At 48.6% G+C, this 25,477-nt stretch overlaps 7 protein-coding genes across 7 annotated transcripts; 3 read left to right on the forward strand and 4 right to left on the reverse strand.

Annotated features, from left to right (window-relative positions):
* Nucleotides 1-623: 623 nt before the first annotated feature.
* Nucleotides 624-3,906, forward strand: ANOM_008105 (putative integral membrane protein PTH11-like; the record flags this gene model as incomplete). The annotated part of the gene is made up of 9 exons (XM_015553361.1): nt 624-782; nt 845-884; nt 944-1,011; nt 1,064-1,437; nt 1,504-1,568; nt 1,633-2,023; nt 2,493-2,879; nt 3,084-3,557; nt 3,615-3,906. Coding segments are annotated over 7 exons (1,098 nt in total). The 3' UTR covers nt 2,494-2,879; nt 3,084-3,557; nt 3,615-3,906.
* Nucleotides 3,907-4,006: 100 nt separating this feature from the next.
* On the reverse strand, nt 4,007-6,187 carry ANOM_008106 (carboxypeptidase S1; the record flags this gene model as incomplete). The annotated part of the gene is made up of 8 exons (XM_015553362.1): nt 4,007-4,290; nt 4,340-4,504; nt 4,554-4,676; nt 4,733-4,874; nt 4,922-5,326; nt 5,379-5,430; nt 5,483-5,991; nt 6,041-6,187. 8 exons carry the CDS (start codon nt 6,185-6,187, stop codon nt 4,007-4,009), a joined length of 1,827 nt encoding a protein of 608 aa, XP_015405518.1.
* A 2,653-nt stretch (nt 6,188-8,840) lies between these two features.
* ANOM_008107 (endoplasmic reticulum-resident kdel protein) lies at nt 8,841-10,718 on the reverse strand (the record flags this gene model as incomplete). The annotated part of the gene is made up of 1 exon (XM_015553363.1): nt 8,841-10,718. The coding sequence occupies one exon, from the start codon at nt 10,716-10,718 to the stop codon at nt 8,841-8,843; it is 1,878 nt and encodes a 625-aa protein (XP_015405519.1).
* A 1,988-nt stretch (nt 10,719-12,706) lies between these two features.
* On the reverse strand, nt 12,707-13,696 carry ANOM_008108 (uncharacterized protein; the record flags this gene model as incomplete). The annotated part of the gene is made up of 1 exon (XM_015553364.1): nt 12,707-13,696. One exon carries the CDS (start codon nt 13,694-13,696, stop codon nt 12,707-12,709), a length of 990 nt encoding a protein of 329 aa, XP_015405512.1.
* A 2,048-nt stretch (nt 13,697-15,744) lies between these two features.
* Nucleotides 15,745-16,854, reverse strand: ANOM_008109 (glutathione S-transferase family protein; the record flags this gene model as incomplete). Its single annotated transcript, XM_015553365.1, has 5 exons — nt 15,745-16,144; nt 16,277-16,460; nt 16,537-16,648; nt 16,732-16,754; nt 16,812-16,854. 5 exons carry the CDS (start codon nt 16,852-16,854, stop codon nt 15,745-15,747), a joined length of 762 nt encoding a protein of 253 aa, XP_015405513.1.
* A 1,574-nt stretch (nt 16,855-18,428) lies between these two features.
* Nucleotides 18,429-19,813, forward strand: ANOM_008110 (uncharacterized protein; the record flags this gene model as incomplete). Its single annotated transcript, XM_015553366.1, has 6 exons — nt 18,429-18,603; nt 18,653-18,704; nt 18,775-18,916; nt 18,975-19,186; nt 19,254-19,337; nt 19,408-19,813. The coding sequence occupies 6 exons, from the start codon at nt 18,429-18,431 to the stop codon at nt 19,811-19,813; spliced, it is 1,071 nt and encodes a 356-aa protein (XP_015405526.1).
* A 2,386-nt stretch (nt 19,814-22,199) lies between these two features.
* On the forward strand, nt 22,200-24,450 carry ANOM_008111 (uncharacterized protein; the record flags this gene model as incomplete). The annotated part of the gene is made up of 2 exons (XM_015553367.1): nt 22,200-23,280; nt 23,339-24,450. The coding sequence occupies 2 exons, from the start codon at nt 22,200-22,202 to the stop codon at nt 24,448-24,450; spliced, it is 2,193 nt and encodes a 730-aa protein (XP_015405525.1).
* Between the last annotated feature and the right edge of the window lie 1,027 nt (nt 24,451-25,477).

Genomic DNA, 25,477 nt, shown 5'->3' on the forward strand with positions numbered 1-25,477 from the left:
ACGGATCGGACATGGAACATCACCACTCGTATTCCCTGCCGAGAAGGATCGGCCATATGTGGTTATGGTTATTGGATAGTTGTTGATTGAGGTGTAGGTCCACCTGGGCCGCCATTGCGGACACTAGATGAATAAATCACAGTCCGTCGACGAGCTTGTCTCAGCCATCACGTCTAAGCCGTGTTTTAAATGAGCGGCTGTAATATTCAGCTGTTATGTCTCGCAAGGCCTGGTATTTGAGTTTCAATGCATGCCAACCTTTCAAATGCCCGTCAGCCTCGTGGAATTTGATGAGTCTGGGCATGGAGACCCGCCTTAGGAGTGGATTCAATAAATTATGCCGGTGATTAGGAATCAACAGGGCAGGTTTATGAAGTCTCTGGCCTGATCCGAAGGATTCTGCCCCTAGGGCACCACGATAGAGCTAGCAGACATGCAAATTCATATGAATGGCACTAGAAACGGACACAATCCTGTTAAAGTCCCCATTAAACCCCTTTGCCTTTCTTTCCGGACAAGTGCCACTCGTCAGTGTCAGTCTAAGTTGGTCTGATGCTGTCGTCTCCGAGACGAAAGGGTGACATCCTACCGGATCTCTGTGCGTGTCAAGAACGTACACCAACATGACGAGCTGGGACGGGACTCCGTCGAGAGAGACACTGGTGATTATGGGATACACAGTTCCCACGGTGCTTTTGGTAGCAAGCACGGTGCTGCGACTGTTTGCTAAAATGTCAAAAGAGGGTCTTCATCTAGATGACCACTTAATCATCCTGGCGAGTGTCTGTCTCCCCACCACGAACTGGGTCCATGCATATAACTATGATTGCTGACCCTATATCAGGCCCTAGAAGTAGCATACTCGGTAACAATGCTGGTTACCGGTACGTCGAATGGGGAGCGTCTCTGCCCTGTTATTTTTAGTCCCTGCTGATCCCAACAGGTGTGGGCCATGGATTCGGCCATCACACCGCGACTGTCGACCTCAAGGACCTGGAGATATTCTTAAAGGTCAGAGCGCCTGTTGATCCTCCACCCTCGGTCTCACTGACAATAGCCGCAGGGAGAGTATATTGCAAGTCATCTTTACAACGTCTTCCTCGCCGCAACAAAGCTCGGGATCCTTGTCTTATACTACCGCATCTTCCCCATCCCCTGGTTCAGCAAAACCGTGATCGGATGTGCAATCTTTGTCTTGATATGGATAACCATCATCGAAGCATTCATGGGCGCACTATGTCGCCCGCTAAACGCATTTTGGGACCGCACCGTGAAAGGTGAATGCTTCAACTCCACAGCTCTGACATACTTCGTCAACTCCTCGAACATGGTCACGGACCTCGTGCTCTTCGCCCTCCCCATCCCCGTCATTTTGGGAGTCCGGACAACACGAAAGAAGAAAATTGCTCTTGTCGCGATATTTTCCATTGGATTCATGTACAGCAACTCCCATAACCTATACCCCTGGGCCTCAACCCATCGGGACTAACAAATATTTGACAGCACCTGCGGCATAAGCGCCGCCCGGTTAGCCTATGTCGTCGCGCAAGGCTCAGCCGACATAACCTGTAACGCCCCTCCCCTTTTCTACCGTCCACCCCGACTCAACGCCCAATTCTAACAGAAACGCAGGGGAAGGAGTACCATTGGGAATCCTCTCGGCCTTCGAATCGCTCGGCTGCATCCTCTGCGCCAACCTACCTATAATCTACCGGTTATTCAAAACTGCCGCACAAAAGATTACCAGCAGCGTGTCGGGCCAGAAAAGCAAGACGTCGAATCTGCAATACGCGTACGATTCCAGGGCATACGGATCGAAGTCTCATGGACGACAGCATCGACGCAGCACGGATAGCGAAAGATGGATTCGGATGCCAAATGAGAGTGATTCTGCTGAGATGCAGACCAATGTGCATTGTACGAGTCCTGACGTGAAGGGGGATGGGTTTGAGATGGGACCCATTCCTAAGGATGGTATTGCGGTACAGAGGGAATTTCATACGAGGATTGAGGAGAGACTTTAGTACTTGGAGATCGTGGCTTGTAATTGCCATCATGTTCACTTTTTGGTCTGGACGGCTGTTTTCCTTTGTTTAGTGATGGCTGGGCTGGATGAATAGAAATACATTTTGGGAACTGGGAAGGGTATTACGAACTGTTTGTACCTGGGACTTTTATGATTAACCATGTAGATAGATACTTCCTACATTCATTTCGAGATACCCTGTTCGCTGCCTGAGGCAGTGTGTAGGGTAAGGCATCGACTTGCATTTGGGGGCGGAACAAGGAGTAATAAATTAACAGCGTAGCCACAGATCCCACGAATCTGTCAGCCTAATCATCCATCTCAAACACAATACCTCATCCACAAATGAACAACTCGAGAAAAGCACCCCGAGTCTGTGGCAGCAAAGTAAAGACAGGCTGCATAACTTGCAAGTGCGTAACCCTAACCCCTGAACTCTTATCAACCTACTACTAACACAACCCAGAAAACGACGCATAAAATGCGACGAAGGACAGCCAATCTGCCAGAGATGCACCTCAGCAGGTCGTCCATGTAGCTACACGGCCATCCCAAAATCGAAATCATCACCCGCGCTACGGGTGGTGGTCTACCGCGCACCGGAATCTAGATCGTCATTCCTGACATCCGACGAGGAAAGACAATCATTCGATTTCTTCCTCCATCAAACGAGGTACCGCTTTCCAGCCGACTTCTCAGATCCGGTATTACAAGCTGCACATAGCGAGGAAGCCCTTGCACGTGCTGTTATCTCGTTCGGGGCCCTGCAACAGGTCTATGAGTACAGTGAGGATCCGTTTTTTACAAGCCCACTGGCTCAGTTCGCTATGCGGGAGTATGGCCGGGCACTACGGTATGTGAGGACTCGGCTGGGAGATGGCGGGAGGGATCTGGCGCTGGTTTGCTGTTTGTTGTTCGCTTGCTTTGAGTGTATGAGGGGCTGTCCAAAAGCGGCGGTTGTTCATATTAAATCAGGGTTAGATATGCTGCTTTGTTGTGTAGAGGAGTTGACGTGGAATATCGTGTCGCGGGAAACAATGGTATCCCTGTTTACAAGGTTGGATAATCAGTTAGTTGCGCTCTTGGGTACGTCGTTGTCTCAGACGTTGAAGCGGGATGGCGAGCGAGGTTCGTGCATCTTGTCGAGGATTGATATCGGATCTAATGGTGGCGACGTGGAGCGTTCCTTGGATGGTGTGTTGAATTCTATTTTCCATGATCGGCTGAATATGGCACTCATTATGGAGAATCGTCCGGGCTCTGTCCTTCCACTTGATCACGGACGCACATTGAGGTATTTGAAGGAGTGGCATGGTAGGTTTGTGAAAACTATGCCCTCGCCAGGACTATCTGGTCAAATTGAAACGTCATATATATACGATCAGCATCCGGACCTTATGCAGATTTGGTATATCATTGGGAAGATGTATGTTGCAGTCATGCCAGATAGTTCAGAGTTTGTTTGGGATCAGTTTCGGACGGAATTCAACACGATTGTTTCACTTGCGGAGAGCCATTTATCACACATGAGGTTGGTCGTATTCATTCGTGATTAACTAGTCGACTTGGTATACTGAATTCTTAATAGGCAATTTTCACAAAAGCGAACATTTTCTTTTGATCTCGGCATTGTCTCGCCGTTGTACATTGTGGGGGTACGGTGTCGGGATATGGAAATTCGTCGTCGGGCGATCGGGCTACTAGAAACCTGCAAGCGACGGGAGATACTGTGGGATTCTACGATTACTGCAATGACTGCTAGGCGGGTTATGGAGTTTGAGGAGTCTTCGGGCAATGGGCCGGGGATGTCGAGACGGAGAGTTAGAACAGTGACCGCTGTTTTGGATGATGATAATGGGGTCAGTGTGGAGTTTGGCTGATTATTCAGGTATATCTCTAGCGTAAACAATGACAATCATTGAGCTTTTATAACTAGCTCGAATGTATCTATTCTAAGCAAGGCTCCTCGAGTAGCTCCATCTAGGAGACAGGCCACTTTACCACGAAGTCCTCCACGACGGCCGTGCCATTCATCAATGCTGCCTTCTGGTTGGCTGTACAGGTCGTAGGCATGTCCAGAGTGTAGCACACTGGGGCTGCTGGGGAGGGGAGCTTGTTCTTTCTGTCAAGGCTTGAATGTGGGCCATGGGTCTTATAGGTCTTCCTGCGCTCTTCAGACATAGAGATATTGCCTGTTGCAATGTCTTTGGAGTGTATAATCCGCGAGAAAATACGAAACATGGTCTCAGGTTGGAAAGCAGCAGCTGTGAAGTCAGTATACCCTAAACTAACCGATCTTTTCTGATGGCTTACCAGCATGTCCTGCATCAAACACTCGTGTGAAGGAAAGATTCCCATGTTGACGAACAACACCCCCCACGTACGTTCGATTCGTAATGAGATCTGCATACCCGCTGGAGCTGAACGCTGCAGATTGGTCGTGTTTTATGGATAAGCTGATGTTCTCGCCGCCCATCCCTTGGGTTACGATTAGTTAGTATTCTAGTGAAGCAGAATCATGACATACAATTGCAGAGATAGTCCCTATCACCATAGATAAGATTAACCTTAACGCCCCGTTTCACAATCGATGCGAAGTCGTCCATTGCATTTCCACGCGTGATGAGCGCATTTCCAGTGCTCCAGAATGCTACTCCGATTAACAGCTATCTCTAGGGAATGCTTCCTTTTTGCGATAGATCTCACCGTTATAAACAACATTTGAATTCGCAGTGAAGTTCACCCGAGCGCCCAAAGCGTCCTGCACCCATGGTCGATTAAAAAAGCCATCCGAGTAGGGCTGCGGCATAGTCGAAGTAGGAACCTCGGCCAGATCATGCACATCACGCTACAACAGTCAAACATACATTCATCAGACCATATGGAACAGCTCACCCCAGACAAGGCATAAACCCCCAGCACATTCGCATAGCAGTATTCCTCGGCAGCGAAACACGCAGCATTGACGTCCGCATTATTCCCGAGGTTATGCGGGTCCAGCCTTTGCGCGAGTTCCTGACATTTCACGGCCATATCCATGCAACCGCCGGGTTTAGTCAAATTATAGGTAGCTTCTTCGTACTGCTCTTTGTTGATGGCTTGTGCCCCGTATGTATTATTGTATGCGAATATGGGGTAGAAAGCACCCTGCGTGATGATGTCGCTGCACCCGTTGTGGATGCTTAGTGAGTCGATGTTGATCGACGAAGCAGATGGAGCGTTAGTCCATTGGTTGTTCCGGACTTTCTCATTTTGGTCCAGGAAATATGCGGCGTAGGATGGGCCGTATCGTCCGCCAAACTTGGAGTGTTCGTTAGCAGACATGCAGAACAGATGGGATAAAGGGACTTACGGATTCAGTCCAAATGTGTACATTCTTATCTGGTGATTCATATTCGGGAAATCTAATAATCAGTGCCAAAGACGAGGAATTGAGGAGATAGAAAAGAGACCAACTCATTAATCCAAACCTGCATAAAATCCCACAACGCCCTCGCGCCATTCATCGTCGAATTCACCGTTCCGTTGAAATTCTGGGACGCGAACACCCCGGCCCCGAATGTATGGTTCGCTGCCGGGATTCTGTCGTGGAAGTCAGTTGGAGTGATGTTGCTTGTCGAATAATCAATTGTGGCATTCGTCAGTACATCATATGAGAATCCGGTTTGAACTGGCTGATCGATGAAGAGAATGTCGGATTCTCGTGTCCAGGACCAGGGATTTGGCGATGTACTATTTGAATCTGAGTTCACGGAACAAGGTCCTATCTCAGCGGCCATAGAAGACATGGAGCTCGCTCCTGGACCACCGCCGAGATAGATTGTCAACGGAGCTGTCCTATTCTTGGTTGACTTGGAATAGTAGAAGAACAGGTTGCTTGGGTGTTGATGTGCATCGTCTACGCGGGGTGGAAGATGGACATAGCCGCTATAGGTATCGAGGTCCGGGGTTGAGCAGATCGTTGTCTGATTTCGTTAGAAATATCAACGAGACAATGCTGTGGGCTTTACCTACTTTCTTGTATGAGAGGGATGCACCATCAATATAGGACGAAGAAAGAGTCCTAAGTCCTTGTGACTGAGCTAGTGACAGAGCTAGTGACAGAGAGTTCCCAAAAGTAACGGCACTGAACAATAAAAGAGTGAATATAAGGTATGCCATTGTTCAGAGGAACGCTGAGAGCTGATGTGGTGCTTAGGATGAGCAGGGGCGAAGCGCCATTATATATTACTTCATGGCCGGCTGCTCTTCCCCGGCTATGTATATTTGTTGTGGCTTTTGGGGGGCACCGGCGATTAGGCAGCACTAGATCGGATCACTCATTTATTGGCGACATTTACAAAGTGCTTTGTAACGATATAGCCAATGTAAAGTTCAAGAAGTATGGACTACTAGGGTTAAGGCGATCCATCCTCATGCTCGTACATGGTTAACCAAAGGCGGTTAGTGCGCCAGGTGTGCAATGGCCGTAGCCTAATATAGTTAGAGCGAGAAACAGAAAGATACAAAAATAGGTTTTAGAGCGGATAACTTTAACCCATCATGTTAATTCTTTCCAAGTCTCACAACATTGAGGCGGTAGTCAATCTTCGAGAATATTCATACAGGAATTCACTCTCCCTATGGTATTGAAGAAAGCAAGCCTGTTATATCAATCCATGCATAACTTCACGTGGATCGTTTTGAGTCACTATCTGGACTATAGTCGTCCGTGAATACTTCTTGATCTATCCTAGTATAAGTGTCCTCAAAGATCCTTCTATTGCCCCCGCCTAATATCTTGTCCGCGTATATCTCTATAAACAATCATTATCATGGAAACCTCAAAAGGCCAAGTCTGAGACTAGAGACACTTTTAACTCTGATGCTAACGAGGACCGTGGCTCCGCGGGAACGTATAAATAGGGACCAAAGAGTCCTTTGACGGCCACCTATGGAGCGTTAATTTAAAGGCTATCCTCATTTCCAGGGCTGCCAAATAGCTATACGACTGTTCCGCATATTCTCGAACATCAATGTGTTACAATAACAGATGAGCAGCTACATATCAGGTATCCCCAGAGATCTCTCGCTAATCTGCTGGCGTTGTTACATCTCAGTGCTTATTATAGCGTTTGTTGTTGTTCGCGCGTATCGTGCTACTCGTGAACTTTGTCATTGTTAAGACCTCACATCCTACCCCCATTCGGCACTGTTGATGTTCGAGCTTCCTCCCTCCTGTTCCCAGTTTTTTTAAATGTCACACAAGACTCAGTATAGCAGGTTACAATGATTGAGGCTCCGCAAATTCAATTTCCAACGGTAAGGCTAAGTCAGTATCTTACACAATCACCATCTTCCACAGCATGCAAACCGAAGAATGAACAGGAACAGTCTTGGTGGCATCTAGAGTGTTTTTGGCACCCAGACAAAATTCAGAAATGGAAGAACATTCTGATGGTCCAAAACGAAACTGAGATATTGCAAAATATCCAGTACATCCGTCGGGAATTTGGCTTGTGGGGCAAAGCTCGTTTTATATTGCACCTACTCAAAATATCTGTTGACTATACAACTTCCAAGAGAGCCAGCCCACCTCAAGGGCCTCGAGTAGATCCTCTGGCAAAGCAGCGCCGACCGCTCGCGATACATCTCGGCGAATTCGTTCCTTCTTGGTGGTCCCCTTCACGGTGCACACCCAACCATACATAATGAGTGGCCAGCCAACCTGAGATTCGAGCCGGAACAGGACAACAGCTGTGTCTATCGCTAGGGTATAGTGGGCGTCTGCAAGTCCTCTGATGGACATGCAGAGCAAGTTCTCTTTGGAGAATTGTGACCGCTCGTCTCTGCTATCAGTAATAGGGTATAGCAGCATCGGTTTCCAAGGACGAGTAAGCGTTTCTCTGCCATCGCCCCGGAGGCTACTGGTTAGTACGATCGAGATTTTCGCGAAGAGGATTACTACAAAGCGATACTCGCAGCACAAACCCCGGGCAAATATTCTATAGTCAGTTAGATGCAGGAAAGATGATCAGGTGGCAGTCTAGGCTCTACAGCTTCGAGCGCAGAGGGAGCGCACCTTTCGATCTTCTTGCGAGCAATGCGCTAAGTCGGCCCTCGTGTAATCGTGGGTTTCTTTAGCTGTCGATATGTCCTTAGTGTACGGTGGGAATTATAGCCAGGTTCTAAATCCTCTCTTTCGACATTTCATATTGTTTGTCGTTGTAGCTGAATAAAGTGACACTGCCTATGGCTTACGCGATCATGCAGAAGGTTTAGGGCCGGTAGAACATGGCACAGGCCTATGAGTCGGTCATGCCGAACCTTCCAGTGCGGACCAAAGTATATATGAGCAGTGGTATTATCTTTATTTCCTACGTTATTGAGGTATGAAGAGGTATGCTACCAGTCCATTCGAGAGTCGTGCCACAACTTCTTGTTAGGTACGCTACTTTCCATTTACTATTTATGAAAGAGTACCAACCAGGAATATAACATCTGTGATATATTTAGTGAAATACATGGCCATTCACATTGATTACATCTGAACGAGAAGGAGAAAGCTGCCAAGCCCTTGGAAGTAGTTGTAGCTCCCAACCTTTAATTCTATGCCATGTACTCCGTAGAATTGAAGAATCACTGATTATAGCAACAGGGATGAACCCGACGAGGGTGCTGCAGAGGGGGGCGAAGGGCAGGTAACCGTGCCTATAGGAGTGACATCCACTGAGGTGTATATACGGTGGCAAGTGGTTGGGCGGGGCTTGCTAGCAATTTAATGCGTTTTATTGCTCTATTGTACAAATGAAGCCCTGTTTCTAACAAGACCAGTTCATAACAAATCACCCACGAACGCCAAACTATCCCTCCTCTCATCACACAGACGGGCATACTCCAAAAGCAACCGATACACATAAAGCTGCATATCCTCCTGTCTCAGAACCTTCTCAGCCCAACTCTTCCCATTCAAGGCGATCTTCTCCGCCTGTCCATCATGTCCATTCCGCCCCTTATACCCAATGAAATACTGAATAATGCCATAAATATCCATGTACAACGAATCCATAGGCACAAAATGCGCCCACGGAATGAGTCTCGAATCATGCCACTCCTTATATACCGTGGCCTTGATGGGCAAAGAAGTCGACAGCAAGAACGCCCGATAGCGTCCGCTAAACGAGTTCCCATCGATGTCCGGCAGATACTTGAACTGGTACATTTTCTTCATGGGCAGGCCTTCCACGATCTTATAATGCGGATCGGTGTATGAGCAGTGCTTGCCGTCTTCGCGGGGAAAGCAGCATAGATCCAGGAATCCGAGGTCGCAGTGTTCGTTGAGATACTCAGGCAAAGTGCCGTCTAGTCCAGCCCAGACGTTGTAGTACTGATAGTCGGGTTGACGGAAGTTGACACCGGCGGATTTGGAGCCGTTAGTCAGGGACACTTCTGTCCCGTTGAGCATGGAGACGAGTCGATGGCGCTGGTAGCCTGTCCAAGTGTCGACGCGGTTGCGTCCACCGCTGGCGATTCCGCGCCAGTACACAATGTCCTTTTTGTCAGACCAGGAGCCGCCTTGGTTCTTCCACCCGCCGGAGTACCGTGGGTCGTCGTCCCAGTACACGGCTGGTGGGATGAGGATCTCATTGTTAACCGTTAGCTTCGAGCCACCGAAAAGAGGGACGAGCTCGTGCGTGGTGGATGTGGATGTTGGCTCGATGAAACTGCCGTGTAGGGCTTGCAGCTCCGCGCGCCAGCACGGGTCCTTGGATCGCTCGAAGTCCTCGATATACCCTGTCTTGGAAAAGTTGCGGTAATTGAAGAACTCGCTCGGTGGGTTCGCGAAGTCCATGTGTGGGATATTGCTATTTCGTCCCGGGCTCTCGGGGGGACATGCGTTGCGCATGATCTCCCAGAAGGGTCTGTCGGGGCCGTCGAAGGGTGGTTGGAAGGGTTCGTTCGGATGCGCCTCGTCGTAGGCGGGCAAGGCCATGTACTGGTCGACAGCTGTGGCGGGGTCAAGCAGTTTCTGGCTTGCGCGGTCCTTCTCACGGTACTCCGAGAGTGTTTCCCAGGGGATGATGATGCGAGGTTCGTCCATGCCGTTCAATGGGATATCCATGTCTGGGAGGAAGTCGGCGATGGTCGAGATGAGATCCGTCCAGACTTCTAGCCAGTTGACGCCCGTGTGACCGGCAGAGCTGAGCGTGTGGTTGCGCACCATGATGCGCGGTTCCCAACCCGATGCCTGTTTCTGCATGGCCTTGGGGTCGAGGGCCCAGTATGGACTTAAGTCATCGTAGAGTTGGTCGAAGAGGTCCTCGATGAGAATCGCGTCTTTTTGCTGCGCGAATTCCACCCACTTGTCGAAGCCTGGGGGTGGGTGGCGACCGCGGCGCTGTCGGTATTGTGCAGCTGCGTCGGTGAGGTTGTATACCTGTTTCGTGAGGAGGCGATCCCATTCTTGCTCTGCGTTGCGGATTAAGCCGTCGATCGGATGCGGAACAGCTTCCCCGTCGTCATGGCCGTATCGTCCCGTTCCCTGTTCGTTCCCCTCGGGACTGCTATTATCCGGACTGCTGCCGCTTGGACGGACAACTCGCGGGAGAGGATTGGAGTTGAAATAGAGACGGTATAACGTGGCGAGGAGGATGATCGCCGAGACGGCCAGAAGGCCGTAGCGCCGCACCGGGGACTGTAGCAGCGAAATCATGGCGGGAGAGGGCTGTCCCTGAATATCGGACACGGCACTTGTCGGAAATTCAAATTAGAAGAGAAAGCAGGAGGTTAGACATAATCACGTAGCCGCAAACCCCCGGGGATTTGGTCGAGGAACGGTCATGGTGAGGCTCTCAACGCCCGCTGGGCTGAGGGGGTCGGCGAAATATAAAAGCCCTGCGACGATGGGGGCCAATTATGGACGCAGAATAGGAGTGACCTGTTGGTCTTTTCATCCATGATTTAGTGCCTTGGTTGGAACCGGCGCCGGTCGAACTAGTAGCCATCAGGGTATGATGGCCCATGCATTGGAATTACATAAAAGTAGTTATTGACTTGTAGACCTCCATTATGGCCAATCCTTTCTCAGACGAACACTACCATCACAGCTATTCTTCAGTCGACAGAGCCTGACTTTCCCTTAAGCGCAACTTGACGGAGGGTGCTTTCTCAAGCCCACCTGATCACGTTCGGGAAAAAGGGGGCCCAGCGGTCGGAGGACTCTCAAGATAGCGAGGATCTACTGCAATATCCGGAGTTGTGCCGTCCAATAAGGGTAACGATGGACAGTGAGGCTGTGGGCCAACGTGGGTCGTTCCTCGTATTAACCGAGACCCTACCACGACCCTCGATTAGGGCACGGCTCAATTTGGAAACTCCTGGCCGTTGATTCGAGATACGTTTGATTCTTTTGAGCTTCGAATATGTGGCGTTCCCGCTAGCGAATCGGGTTTCATGGTTCTAGACTACTTTTTAAAATTTGTAGCACAACATGAGATACTTGGTTCCCCTCGTGGGAGAACAAGTCCATTCATGTATCCTTATCGGCCCGGTCCGCAGTCCCTTAGAAGCCGAACCTGCATCATTGTTGTTGATGGTTTAGAGTATGCTGTAGAGGGGGTTTGAGCAATATCTGGAGCAAATATGCTCCATGATAGTAAGTACTACTAGCTTGGTCATGGAGATCATCGGCACTAAAGCAACGAGGTGATCGCAGCGCTTCGTCTTCTCCGGCCTTTCGGTGGCTCATCCGCATCACGTGTCTTGTTGGTACCCTGCATTAGAATCGCTGCATAGGCCCACTACGTACTCCAAGAATTCATAATAATGCTAGTGAAATCAAATCAATAATATCCACTAACTATACGGACTTGTATAGCACCAACGGACTGCGTTTCCGTGATACAATGTGGAATACCACCGCTAAACAAAGCCGCTCCAAGTCCGACAGACGGCAAGGCAAGCACAGGCCAATTTTCGGAGATCGAAGAAGTCTATTTTCCGGATATCCTGACCGGATGGGTATTTCACAAAACTACATAGTAGTAATACTAATCATCAGTGCTTGGATGGCTGGCTGGTGCTGATATCTTCCAGAATTGGCTTTGCGTCCGCTGTCAGGAGTCTTATAGCAAGTGCTTTCCTATGCTAATATCCTTGTAGATACTTTTGATTCTGCTAAGATTTATCTATAAGAGTATATATTCTTAGAAGATATTACAGTTAATAAATCCACTCTATTTTAATGCTACTAGAGCCATCATCATCGTCTTTAAGTGTCTGTCATTGTATACGGGCCCGCTCTGGTAGAGAGGTGAGAGTAGACTTTTTATTAACCAGATTATTAGGTAACTCTTAGATACTACTATCTCCTGTATAGGCTTTTAAGCTAAGTCCTCACTCAACTATATATAAACACTGCCGTCCTTCGCGATGCCCTCAGTCTTCCAGAAAAGTCGTAGATATGCATAAGATAAAAAGTGGTTGCTGCAACTCTGCACAGCTCAAGGAGGAGATGAAGACGACAATGTCGGTAGTTTTGTAGACTCTGAGTTGAAATTGATAAGATATATACACATTCACATAAGTTTCGCTCAGGTAGTAGTGATAGAACTGGGTATTGTTCTAGTGAACCACCAATGTCCGTGCTCAAGAACAAATAGTATTATATATTGGATCAATAAAGTAATATAATGTCTGATGTCAATGACACTTATTGAAATCAATAGCCTCCAGCCGTGGAAAACAGCCCTGTAATTCACTGTGTAGCTTAGACGCATCTGACGATAACCCCCCAATATCATCTAGAATGAGGCGCCTAAGTGTTTGTCGAGAATGACTGAGGATCTTGACAAGGTCAACTGCTCGTATTGACGTGAAGCATAAGGCAATCCTCTCTAGTGAGCTAGGGAGAGACTGAGATTGCGCAAGTTGGGAGAAGAACTCAATTGCCAAATCTCGCGGCGCCAAGCTGAGGTAGACTTTTCGAAGACTGGGGGCATGGAGAATCATATTCAAAATGAAGGAGTAATTGTATGGTGTGAGCTTGTGGTCCAGGTGGAGGTTTTCCAGTCGGCCCCATCCGGCTCTGAAAGCAGGATTTGTAAAAAGATCCTTGGGCAATCGCTGAATATCCATGATATTTGAAGTATAGTTCACTCCCGTACCATACCAGAATAGCTTCATGGGGAGCGATGTATCGGCAATGATTTCCAACAAGATACCAGCGGCATCGTCGGGATTGAAATGTTCATTATTGTTGGTGTCGTCTTCTTCTTCGGGCACAAACTTAGTTCTGACAGGGGATATGACAAAAGATCGGCAGTTCGTAAGCCGTTCAACGAGGTCATTTCGAAACCGTTGAATGACTGGTATCTGGAGCGGATTTTGTATGTGGCCTGCTGCGCTTCGCTGCCACTGCAGGTTCCGGCCGAGATAAGGTTCCGGGGTCATCACGACCAGGCGATGAACCTGCTCTCGCATGACCTTGTTGTTGGCAATAGCATGGATATGATTGAAGCTGTCTTGCGAGAAGTCTAGGTGAATTTCGGTATATCGTTGCGCCAAGCGATTTATCGTTCGGTAGTATGTATCGCGGCAGGTCCCAACCAGCGACGCCAGGTCTCTTGTATCTAGTTCATCGCAAATCAGTTCGAGTAACTCCAACGGGATCCGGTTAATAATAGTAGACATATTGAATAAAACTAAAGTGATATATAAGAGGAAGCAATTTAGGAAGAGAGAAGAAGATATTATTTGCGTCATCCGCTCTTATCGGCCGCGACCTCAAGGTCCCTGGAGTACCTTGGAGGCCCCTTCCGTGTTTGATCGCCATCATTCTACCACCAATGTACTCACTCCAAGAGATGTAGCTCCAAAAGTTCAGTTCCTGAACTTTAAAGGTATGGATCAACATTCAGGAACTATGAGTGTTGCTTCTTAAGAATATTGTCAGGTAGCTGATCTCGCGCTGGCGAATTTGGGTCCCATGCGTGGGCGGTTAGAATTTGTATAGGAATGACCATCCTGACTTTCGCTTTTATTGGCAACATGACCCTGATGGCACTGTCCACGCTTTTCTTTCCCTTGTGACTGAAGGATCCCCGTTCTGCCAAGCCCAGCGCTGCCTAATGTTTGAAAAACATTCTCTCTATTTGGTATCAGAGAAGAGAGCGAGTATTTATCATGTCCTGGTATAGTTGTTCAAGTATACCCTGTGATCTGCGCTATGAAAATCATCAATAGTCTATTGTATGGGTCCCGGAAAGCATAGGCCTGCTACCAGTGCTCCACCGTGCAGATGCTGCCAGATGGAAAATGGTCTAGCCGCCTTTTGCTTGATGATGGCCAGTGATCGAGGTTAGAGCTGTTACCACCTTGTGACGACAATCAAATATAAAGCGAAACGATCTCCAACCTTATCTCAGAGTTCGAAAGCAGCTGGAGATGCCCCTGTAGCACTGCCAAAATGGACCACGCCCAAGGCTGAACCGTTGTACATACATTACCACGTTTTGTGACCATGTTGTCCCTCATAATTCAGAGTGCTATGGAAGACAGTTGAGGTAGGAAAAGGTCAACCATTTGGCTGGGTGTCATTTCATGATATAGGGCAGGGGTGCCAGCCAACAATGTCGCTTCTCCACGGAGATCACCGGCTGAGATGAGACGAGGTGCCTGTTCCTTACATATTCGCTTTAAAGTTGGCTATCATTCATACAGTTTGCCCCAAGCCACGTGGGAGGACAAGGCAGACAGCCCCCAATTATCAGCCCATTCGAAAAGCAACCCAGTAACACTCAAGCGATACATGTGTAGCACGTTTGTGCATCAGTCTATTCCATTCGCACTTAGCCTGCTTACTCATATATTAATGTTTCCACGAAAGGAGCAGAGATAACTGATAATAATTTAAAATATGGGAAATATTTAGTCAATACAAGATCACTTATTATTAGCGTCATATTCTACTGTTACATCACACATAATCCCGGCTTCATTTGGGTATATTTTTATCTCTTCCGCCATTTTCGTTTTCGTTTTCGTTCTCGTTCTCGTTTTCGTTGGCAAGGATCATGCATCTGTAGACAATCAAGCAAAGGAACCAATACTATACACTGTCGCCGATCACAGGGCTCTCTCTGCCCATTGCTCTGATTCAATTCACGTACAATGGTAACATATACCCCTCATCTCCCCTGCACAGCCCTAATTCAACCAGGAAGTTCCGTTGGAACAAGACAAAGAAAAGGCAGATTGATACTATACGCTAGTCTCAAGTGTGGTTCCTTTCCCTGCAGGCTTTCCGTAGCATCCGCGGCGTGGCCGGGCACGGTCCCTGTCTTGTCGCTCACCCTTTGTGAGAAAGAGAAGGGGAGGAATTCGGTCTTTGTCGGTCAGATTTTAGTACGTACATGGGTCGATCGATGGGTATTGGAGCATATCCATCGAGCCACCTTTCGGCCCCAATTGGGCACGGACGTAACCCTAAGCCCGGGCACGTATGATGCTAGATTAGCAGCGTACTTCTCGTGCTGATCTCGTTCCTACGCATATACGCCGAGTAGCGCCGCTCCACCAAACTCATAACAAGGCCATCATAGGATATGATGTGTCTCCTCCTCTACGAATTGTGCGACATTTACTGGAAAGCCGACCAGCCGAGGGTCCAAATTGACAAGTCTCCACGCATACTATGTTTGAAAAAAAATTCAATTCCCCGTCCTCCTGTAACGTATCCACTATTTCTCTTTCTCGGCAGCTTCCCGAGCAATAAGATCCTCATACTCTTTGATATTGTTTATCCCCTTGGGCATGCCTTTGGGCGTCAGGCCCTGATCATCCATGAGCTTGTCTCGAACCTCCATGCAGCGGTTCCATGAAGGTCGGGAAACCATGCGGTTATGCCAAACCTGCACATTGGGGTATTGTGCCAGTGGGTCCTCATCTGGGGGTGTCTGCAACAGCATCTCAAGCCGACAGTTCCACGGCACGAATGCCAAATCAGCGTAGGTGCATTTATCGCCAACGAGCCAAGCCTTGCCTTCAAGACATGTGTTTAGCACGTCCAGGAAGCGGTGGACTTGGCTGTTGTAGCGCTCCATGGCGGAGGGGATTCTCTCGGGGTGCAGAACGTTGAACCTGATCATCTTAGTATACAAATCATCCGTCAAGTATCACATGCGGGTCAAGAGATAGTCGGGGGGGAAAGGAAGTATCCATGAAACATGGTTCGTCCAGGGAAAAACTAGGGAGTAATAGGGGCGGTCATACCATCCAGCCTGGCCAAAGTAGGGCCCTTGGCCACTCATCTGGAAATGAAGGTACTGGTTCAGCAGCTGTCGCTCGGTAAGCGAGTCATAGGTTAGTTTCTTCTCCGTGTCGTAGACCTCCTCCAGATACTGGATAATGGCGCCGGACTCCCAGAGCGTCAGGTTGGTGTTGGGATCCACGATCGCTATTTGCTTCGGTTAATATGTCTATCTCAAGGGTCCCCACGGTTCTACCATGGTTGGAATGCAATTATTACATACCAGGGACACGGCCGTTGGGGCAGATATCGGTGTAGGGTTTCTCCTTGACATCGTTGAACTTGAAGGATTCAATCACGTAAGGAACCTGGAGTTCTTCGAGGATGAGGACAACCTAAATGTCAACCAGTATGAAGTCAGCAAAAGGCTCTGCTGATCTTCTTCAGTATCCACCGTGCTGTGAATCCGGATTCGTACCTTCCATGGATTGGGGCCGGAAGCTTCCAGAACGTATTAATCAGTAGTGCTGTGCATAGAGGAGATCTAAATTGGCTTACGGGTCAACCAGACGGTAAGCGACTTGGTATCAGACTTGTTCATACTGCCTGTTGAATAGAAAATAGAAAGACGGCGATCCTTGGGGGATGTATGATCGAGATAGAAAAAATGGGTGGTATTCGCTTAATATATTCCAACTTAAACTTGCATTTGGAAGGCATGTCTCAACCCGGGGCCTCTGTTGGGCGGGCCTTTGGTGGCCTAGGCGACTACTGCGCCGCAACTCTTCGGGGTGGCAATCCTTGGTTAGTAGTGCTTATGCGCTTACTATTAACAAAGAAACAAGAGTTGGGAGTTGCTCCATAAAGGTATCGGGTCGTACATTACTGTATAGTATCCTTTAGTATATTCACCCTTGTATCAATACCTATATTCACCGTACCATATAGCCTCACCGGGCCATTATGGCCCTGCAGGTACGCATTGCGGTAGATGGAAATCTGCTGGTCTAACGCCCCATTTGGATCCTAAATACTTGGGTAGATATCTCTCTGCCTCCTATAAGTTTGGCTCGCCCTGCCCGCCTCCAATGCCGTCAATGAAATAACCATACGCGACAGTTCAGAAGTTTCGAAAAGTAGGCCGTTGGCATTTCATCCTGATTCCTGACTTAGAAATCCCCAAGATGGATATAGGTGCAAGAGCTATAAATCATTCTATAGATTAAGCATTGTCGGCAAAAATAGGATCTGGGTCCCACTTGGGGTTACTGATCATCAAACACATGAACTCATGTTAGTCGTACGGGTACGGGAACACCCGTAAGCGCGGAGGCAATAGCGAATCCGAATGTGCGTGATGAGTCCTGACTCTAGAGGACAAATCGGGTTCAAAGAAGAAACATTGTCCTTAAGTCTGCTACAACCATCTAAAGATAGCAGATAGCTAGTGGAAGAGGAGTTAGCCATCGTAGGATCCTCGACCTTTCATTCGGAATCCTCCTAGATCATTCACGTTCCGTTTCATTAAGGCCCTAGACAGCCAAGTGAACCAGGGGCCAATGTTCCATCATCTGCAAGGATATCAACGGAGATTGCAGTTTCTCTGGCGCTTGAATTTGAACAGTATAGCGGAATTTTGAGCGATATGGTTCCCTATAGCCATGGGAGAGGCAAGGCTGTAAAGGTAATGCCGCATGTTTGAGAGTAAGATACTGCCACCATGGCTCAGGGCACCCTTCACACCGCTGCTAAGTTGCAGTGTAAGCGTGGGTGTCAGACAGAACCTTGTTGCATTAGCTCCATGCAAAGGCCTCGTTTAGTGTCCTCGAACGACATTTCCACTGCCACGTGGATAAGGGCTGACTTTCTGCTTTTCCATGTCTTGATCATGCATGTCACATTGGGGGCGATTTCTTAGTTAACTTGGGCAGTTCTTCTGCTGCCCCTCAAGGGCCAAGTCTTGTTCTGCTAAAATTGGCCCCAACCCTCCATTCTGCACAATCTTAGTGAAAGACCCCTGTACATGTCAGAATATAATCCTACAGCCTGGGCTCTCAGCCCCCTCTCTTAAAGGGTAAGCCACAGAGACTACATTCTTCTCATCACTCTTTTATCCCATCGCTTGGCCACATGTTGTTCCCCTGACCCTCTTTCTCTCCTTCCACGGCCCCAGCCATGGATGCCTCAATGTCCATCAACGTGACGCCGGTCGTCTCTGTTGCCCTTGTCGTTGTATCAACCATTTTTCCGGTCTTGTCTCTATTGTCGATTATTCTCCGGTTTCAAGCTCGCCGAATAGGACACTTGAAGCTTGCAGCCGATGACTGGTGGATCTTGGCAGGATGGGCATGTACTTCCAAGTCTATTCGAGACAAAACAAATAGCTGACGTTCCACAAGCTCCCTACTTTTGGGTTGAGCATTACTATTTGGATCTTTGGCAGCATCACCGGTATTACCAAATACAAAGTCAATCTAGCAACGGGGATTCAGAGATCGTTCCAATGCCTTTTCATCTGTAGTGCCATCCTCCAAGTTTGCCTATCTGTGGTCAAGATTTCGATTTTGCTATTCTACAAGCGAACATTTTCGGTCCCTAAATTTCAGATTGCTGCATACATTGCCATCGCCATTGTTGGTTGTTGGGGGATCACCTTCTTCTTCGTAAGTGGTTCCTACATTCGAGATACATCGACGGCACAGACTAACAGACATTGTGCAGCTGATGCTTCTAGAAGGCGATCCGATCAGCAGGGCATGGACTGGGAAGGGACACTTCAGATTCGATCAAGTCGCAATGGAGTTCGCTCAATCTGCCACCAGTATTGCATTGAATGTCGCCGTCTTGCTGCTTCCCCTCCCCATGCTTTGGTTCCTACCCATGTCTCCCCATAGAGTGTGGGATCTCATTCTCGTCTATGTGTTAGGTGCACTGTAAGCTCTTGTTCTCCACCCGCAGCATTTCTACCCATGTACTTACTAGGGCCGGCGCAAATCACAGTTGCTGCGCTGCTGCTATTGTTCGATTAGTTCTGCTCCATGCTTCCATAGCCAAAGAGGCTACTGACCTGTCCGTAGTCCGTGAGTATAACCTTCTCGCAGGACTAGCACTAAGATGGGATCCCACGACTCACACTGACATGGTACCCCCCCAGACATCCACTCCAACCAGCTTGTTTTCATGATCATCGAAACCAACTGTTCTATAATTGCCGCCTGTCTCCCATGCTATGGCGCCCTTCTCAGAGGTGGGCAATCACTCGCATCGATCGTCCGATCCTTTTTGCGATCCACGGCCGGGCCCGCTCCCGCTCCCAGACCGATTCCAGTTTTACAAGCCTCCATAGCGGCAAACACTACCCCATCCACGGAATCAGGGATTTGTACGCCGATACAGGCTCTCAGGTTGAACTCACGGGGCCTATGGATCGTTGGTCGCGAACGACCACACAGGTCACCATCAAGGTCAGCGGTAACCCGCGCCAGAACGACGAGTGTCTCTCACCAGGAATTGTGGTCCACACTGAGCTTGATATATCCACCAAAGGGACTGATATTTAAAAAGAGTCTTGACGGTGTGGTTTCACATTGGCTACCTGGCTGTCATGTCATGCTTTAGGAAAGTAGTGAAATTAGCGTTCTTAAATTTGTAATATGGTTCTCACTCGTTGAAATAAATGGGAGGCTTGCTTCACTCATTCATTACCTTAATGATACTTTAATAATAATGTCATGGTGCATCAGCATTCGTGTGTATGCACCATGTGCCTGCTACGCTAATTCGCCCATGTATGATTTGAACCTATTGGTTCTGCCCCGTTCACCCGAGCCAGGTCAATGAGAAAGGCTTCGTAATGACAAGTTTATTATTCTCTATTTTATGGTTACATCTCTACTAATTCGAAAGTCGAGTGTTGGCGATAAACCCGGATTATTTACGGCCGTATTGGGCAGTATTGGCCTATAGCTGCAAAGTACAACAGAAGAAAGAAAGACCCCATATAGCGTTGGCTATGATCGAACTCGTCTTGTAACCTAAGGTCCCCAACTATTTATATGTTTGGTTTTGGTCTTCACCAACCCAGCAAGATGAGTAGTGGCAGAAAGTCACTTTTACATAAGGGTCCCATAAAATGTATCTTCTGAAAGGGTATATATAGTAAATGTGCAACTTGTTGACAGGTTCAGGGTGAAGCGAAAATATCTCGTCGCCTCACCGGAATAGCTGGTGGCCCTCTAGTTACAAGACAATAAATTCCAACGCAGTCGGATATCATACTAGGAACCAACTAGACCATTAGTGGCTTCGGGATACTTCTAGTCATGTTATTTAAGCTTATAAAGCTTGTTATGGGAGCTCTCAGCAGAGCTACGGCCTCAGATCAGATCAGGTAATGTCCTAACACTCACTAGCGGTCTCGAACCACAAGATTACAAGTGGTGTTTTTCTAATTTATGGTATAATATAAATCATGCACCAATTGTCTCGATTAGATAATCGTGGCGGCTTGGGTCGGATTAGTGCCAAACTAAAAGCTCCTATACTTAAGCTTATGTTTTGATTCTATATTGATGCTCTTGGGCCGTCGTAGCAAGCAATGGCCATCATGAAAATTCTGAGCGTTATCTACTCCATACCCATGAGCCCTTCCAAGTATATTCATTCAGCCTTAAACAGCAACCCCGCAAGAAAAGCAAGAAAATGACGGAAGGTACACTATACATGTACAACCAATAGACTCAGTAGCAGTGCAATGACGACGTACTGCCAGAATCTGGACCGACAAGTAAAAGCCGCCATCCATGGCACAGAGAACTGCAAGCAAACCGACTGACTCATGTTACGTATTAGAGGAGATAAGAAATGCCATTGCAGCACCCGCTATGCAGCTCATTGCCAGTTCAGTCGTACAGGGGTAGGACAGTGTAAGTAAGGATGTAGAAAGGTCAGAATTGGGCTTTGAGAGTATCACTACCTGGAATGTGTCTACCCTTATTAAGCCGCATGTGCAGATGCTGACAGTCTCCTTTCCGGAAGACATGAGCTTGCGAAGTCTTAATCACTTCTTGCGGAGACTAGACGGGTGGTCTAATAACATTCAACTATAGGGCTATGGAAGTATATATCTCGGTAGAACACGAGTGCCGATGCGGTGGATATTGCGATCTACACCGAGATCACGGATAAACTGTAAGAGGTGAGTTCAAGATTAGCACATTCTAAATTTATCCCACTCACACGACCATATCCTAGATTGTGCGATGATGCATTCTATGAGGACATTCATCGCACATTGTTTAGGGCAGGAACGCTTGGCGATTGAGGCTGAGCGGGTACCCCTTGGCGTCGATCGTTGCCGCGCAAGCTTAAAGCTCAGGCATCAATTCTGCCTGACTGGCCCCATTGTCAATACGCTGGGGATCGTGAGCAGTTGTATTTTGAATTCAGGTACGGAGGAAGGGCATTGCTGATAGGATTATCCAATATGGATAGAAAGAACAGTAGGAGATATTTTTTTTCTTTTTTTTTTGCTCGTTGCATTCAATAACTTGAACAGAATCAGGGTAATTGAAATGTTTTGGTTTCCCCATACTCTGGTGCCTGAAGAGGGAGAGTAATTTTTGGCCAGAGAGGGATACGGTACGATAACTCTAAAAATAACATGGGAAGTAATTTAATCTCCAGCCTCGTGTTGCGCCCACCAATGATGCGGCACGTGTCCCACCTTTTCTCCTCTTCGTCGTCAGTCGGATTCTCCACTTACAATCAATCCAACAACAACACAAACACACTCTGTCCCTTGACTCCAAAGTCGCGGAGAGACAGACTGTCTTTCCTCTTCCTCACTTGTACAACTCACTCTCATTTTCATACCTTTTTACTTCCTCCCTTTTTCTCCTTACTCCTTTCTTCCTTCCCCACTCTCCCCCTATTACTTCCTTCTCCATGCCCCTCTTTAAAAAAAAGCCCAAGACTCCTCCCACGATCAACTCTCCTGCATTCCGATCCGTCGAGCATCTCCCATCTTCGGTCGCATTCCCTGGCGATCTTGACCGACGCTTTTCCGTCTCCACCAACGAACCGGTACCACCACTTCCACCTCAACATCCTGCGCATTCCAACGTGGTTCATCGCTCGCAGAGTCACCGCCGTCCTAATACCTTTAACAACCATTCGGTAGTCCCGCCTGCCGCTGCTGCGCCTCCGCGCATTGTCGATGCTGACCTTCCCGATCAGTCGTGGCCACACCCACAGCCAGCGGAGATACCAGAGGAGCACGAAAACCCGCGACGGTCCAGAAGAAATCTCTTCTCCTTCCACTCGCATTCGTCTTCATCCCAAGCCCCTCGGGAGTCATCTGGGTTCTTGGAACGTAGTCGTTCCGTAAGGAAAACGTCTCCGGCCCCGCAACGACAGGAGCAACGTCCCTTGTCGGTGGATACGGCTACCGACCCCCACTCGCCGTCAAAATCGAGGGAGTATGTGGTAGACACTACCCAAGACCCTTCAACGTCCCCCGTACTACAGGGACAAGGCAATCTACACGAGCCTCGACCACCTCGCTCGCCGCAGACCCCCTCCATACAACGGTCGAACACCGATTCAACGCTTCTTGACCACATATACAGCCCATCCCCTGTGGAGCCCAAGCATTCGGGCGAATTAGCTCCGGGCACGGTCCAACAACAATCACAACAACAGAATCAATTGGGTCTTCCTCGTCCTTCATCGCGACAGTCCCTGGGACCTCCCTCGCCGCTACCACCCCCGCCCGCTTACTCCGACCATTCTGCCTCACAGAGTGCCATGTCAGATCGTCCGCCCAGTGGCCAGCGCGCCCCAACGGCGACTCCACCGCCGGGCGGCCATCAACCATACCCACACGGCAATAACAATCAGGATGCCACAGCACGCAACAATGCTGCGCAACAAGCGGAACAGGGTCGTAGCACGCCCACGTCCACTCGCATTCGCGACGAAGGAGAGATTGATGTGCGTACTTTGGTGCAGAAGCACGACGAACTCCGTATGCCCCTCGACCCACAAGGAAGATTTTGACTTCTTCAGAACTGACTTTTATATAGAGGCGAAGTACTCCAAAGTAAAAAGATATTATTTCGAGAAAGAGGCCCAGGTACAACAGCTACAGAATACTGTCGCCCATCAGCGCATGGCCGTGTCGCGTACAGTGCTAGACGACAACGAGTATGCCAACCGATTTGGTCGTCTAGACGGCGCCATTAAGGATCTGGCGTTTGCATTCCGAAAAGACTGGAAGAGCCTCCCCAAGTGGCTGATGGGTTACGTGAATGATGATGCGCACATCACCGGCACGAAAGAGATGACCGCGATTGGTCGTGCAGTAATTAGTCGGTGGCTTGTGGATGAGTTGTTTGAGCGTTTCTTCCACCCGGCACTAGATCCTACCTTCAGTCGACAGTTGAAGAGCATTGAGATGAACCTGCGCCGGCAGCAGGGAAATACTCTCACCGACGAGGATAAGGAGAACGCGATCGCACGCATTTCCAATTGGCGACGGACGACCTTGGATGGTCTGACAGATGCGCTACACGGACCAGCTGCCGAAGAACACCGGTGTCAGCTGATTGACCATCTGGTGGATAGTCTGGTTGCCAATCTCGTGTCGTATCTGGGTGATCCTCCGCCACCCGGGCTGGACAACGGCGCACGGATGATCGTGGAGAATGCGGTAGGCATCGCGGATAAGGTCCCCCTGGAATCGCGCGACGTCTGTATTGAGTACATCCATCCTGGCACCCTCCTACACGAGCCGAACATGAAAGTCGAGGCCGGTCTTCCACCACTTGCGAATGTGAGTGCCGAATCTGCCGCAGCGCGGAGGTCCGGCGATCAGGAACATCTCGAAGGACCGCCTGATGAGGCTGATAGAGAGTCGTCCGGGTCAACGAGCCAGGAGGGCGCGCCGGGCGCACCGCATCCCGGACGTGAGCCGCGCATGCGGTCTGTAATTAGCAAGGTGATGGGACGGAGACCGAACCAGCCTGCTGCTCCGAGTCCCAGTGGCAATGGCGACATGCGCCCTCCCACGGCTATGGAAGAACGGACCAGCATGGGAGCGGGGCGCATTCGGTTTGCATCCTTCATTACCGCGGAAGTTAGGGGACGAGGTCCGATGAATGTGTTGGTCAAGGCGCCTGTATATTTGATGGACTAATGATGATGTACATGCTTAGAGCTGCAATTATGATTCCTTTATGATGATATCGCGCAGTCTATCCGAACGGGTTTAGCCAAACCACGGCTCAAATCAGTTCTGGTCAGTGCTATGCTACCACTCTAAAATTACCATGTAAAGCATTGAACCTGGGGAAAGTGAATATAACTCACTTGACGTGGATACAGACGTATGTATGTATGGACTGCACCTGGTGAAATGAATCTGCTTAATATAGAGTGTCCGCTCCATATGGTGCCCTGGTGATCGTGAGGACGTTCCGCGTTCTAAGCTATGGACAGTCCGGAGATGGACGCTACTGGCTATTCCCAACACGGACATTCAAGGTTAATATGTTCATCAGAACTGCGGTCTCCATACGGTCGACGATTTATCCCGGCGACAGTCCGCCATCCCGAACGATACTCCCTCATGAATAGGATTAATGCTGTTTAGATAGTTACGGAATGTATGGGAATAGCGATCTTCCAAGCCATGATATCTCCATTAAATGGCCAACAAACAACATTGCCGAAGCAACAGCTTAAAATTCAGTGAACGGAAGCCCGGGAATATCAATATCAAGTACCCAAATTCAAGCTGATTCTGTTTGGGTTGCACGATGGGTATTTTCGGCATCAGCAATCTGCAAGCTCAAGAGAAGGGCTCAACAATCCCGCCTGAAGCTCTCGATGAACACGAGTACCCTATAAGCAGTCCTTATCTATGCCCTATCCTGGAAGGCCATAACGCAGAGTCCTGAGAGGGCTCACGTACCGATGGTTGACGGAAACGCTTTTCCATGGCCCTCATTTGGCCTCTTACCTGGATCACCTGTTCCTCAAGACGAAAACAGGAAGAACAGAAATTGGTTGGCTGACAGCATGTTGGCAAAGAGGTCCACGGTTTATCAGAATGGTTCTTTAGTTTATATTCTAATGTTCATAAAATCGAAAGAGAACTCACGACAGCCAGTGTTTAGCATCTGTTTATTTAAATCAATCCTTTAAATTTAAATACTATTAAC

The sequence above is a fragment of the Aspergillus nomiae genome, assembly GCF_001204775.2.
Source record: "Aspergillus nomiae NRRL 13137 chromosome Unknown contig00198, whole genome shotgun sequence".
Taxonomy (NCBI): domain Eukaryota; kingdom Fungi; phylum Ascomycota; class Eurotiomycetes; order Eurotiales; family Aspergillaceae; genus Aspergillus; species Aspergillus nomiae.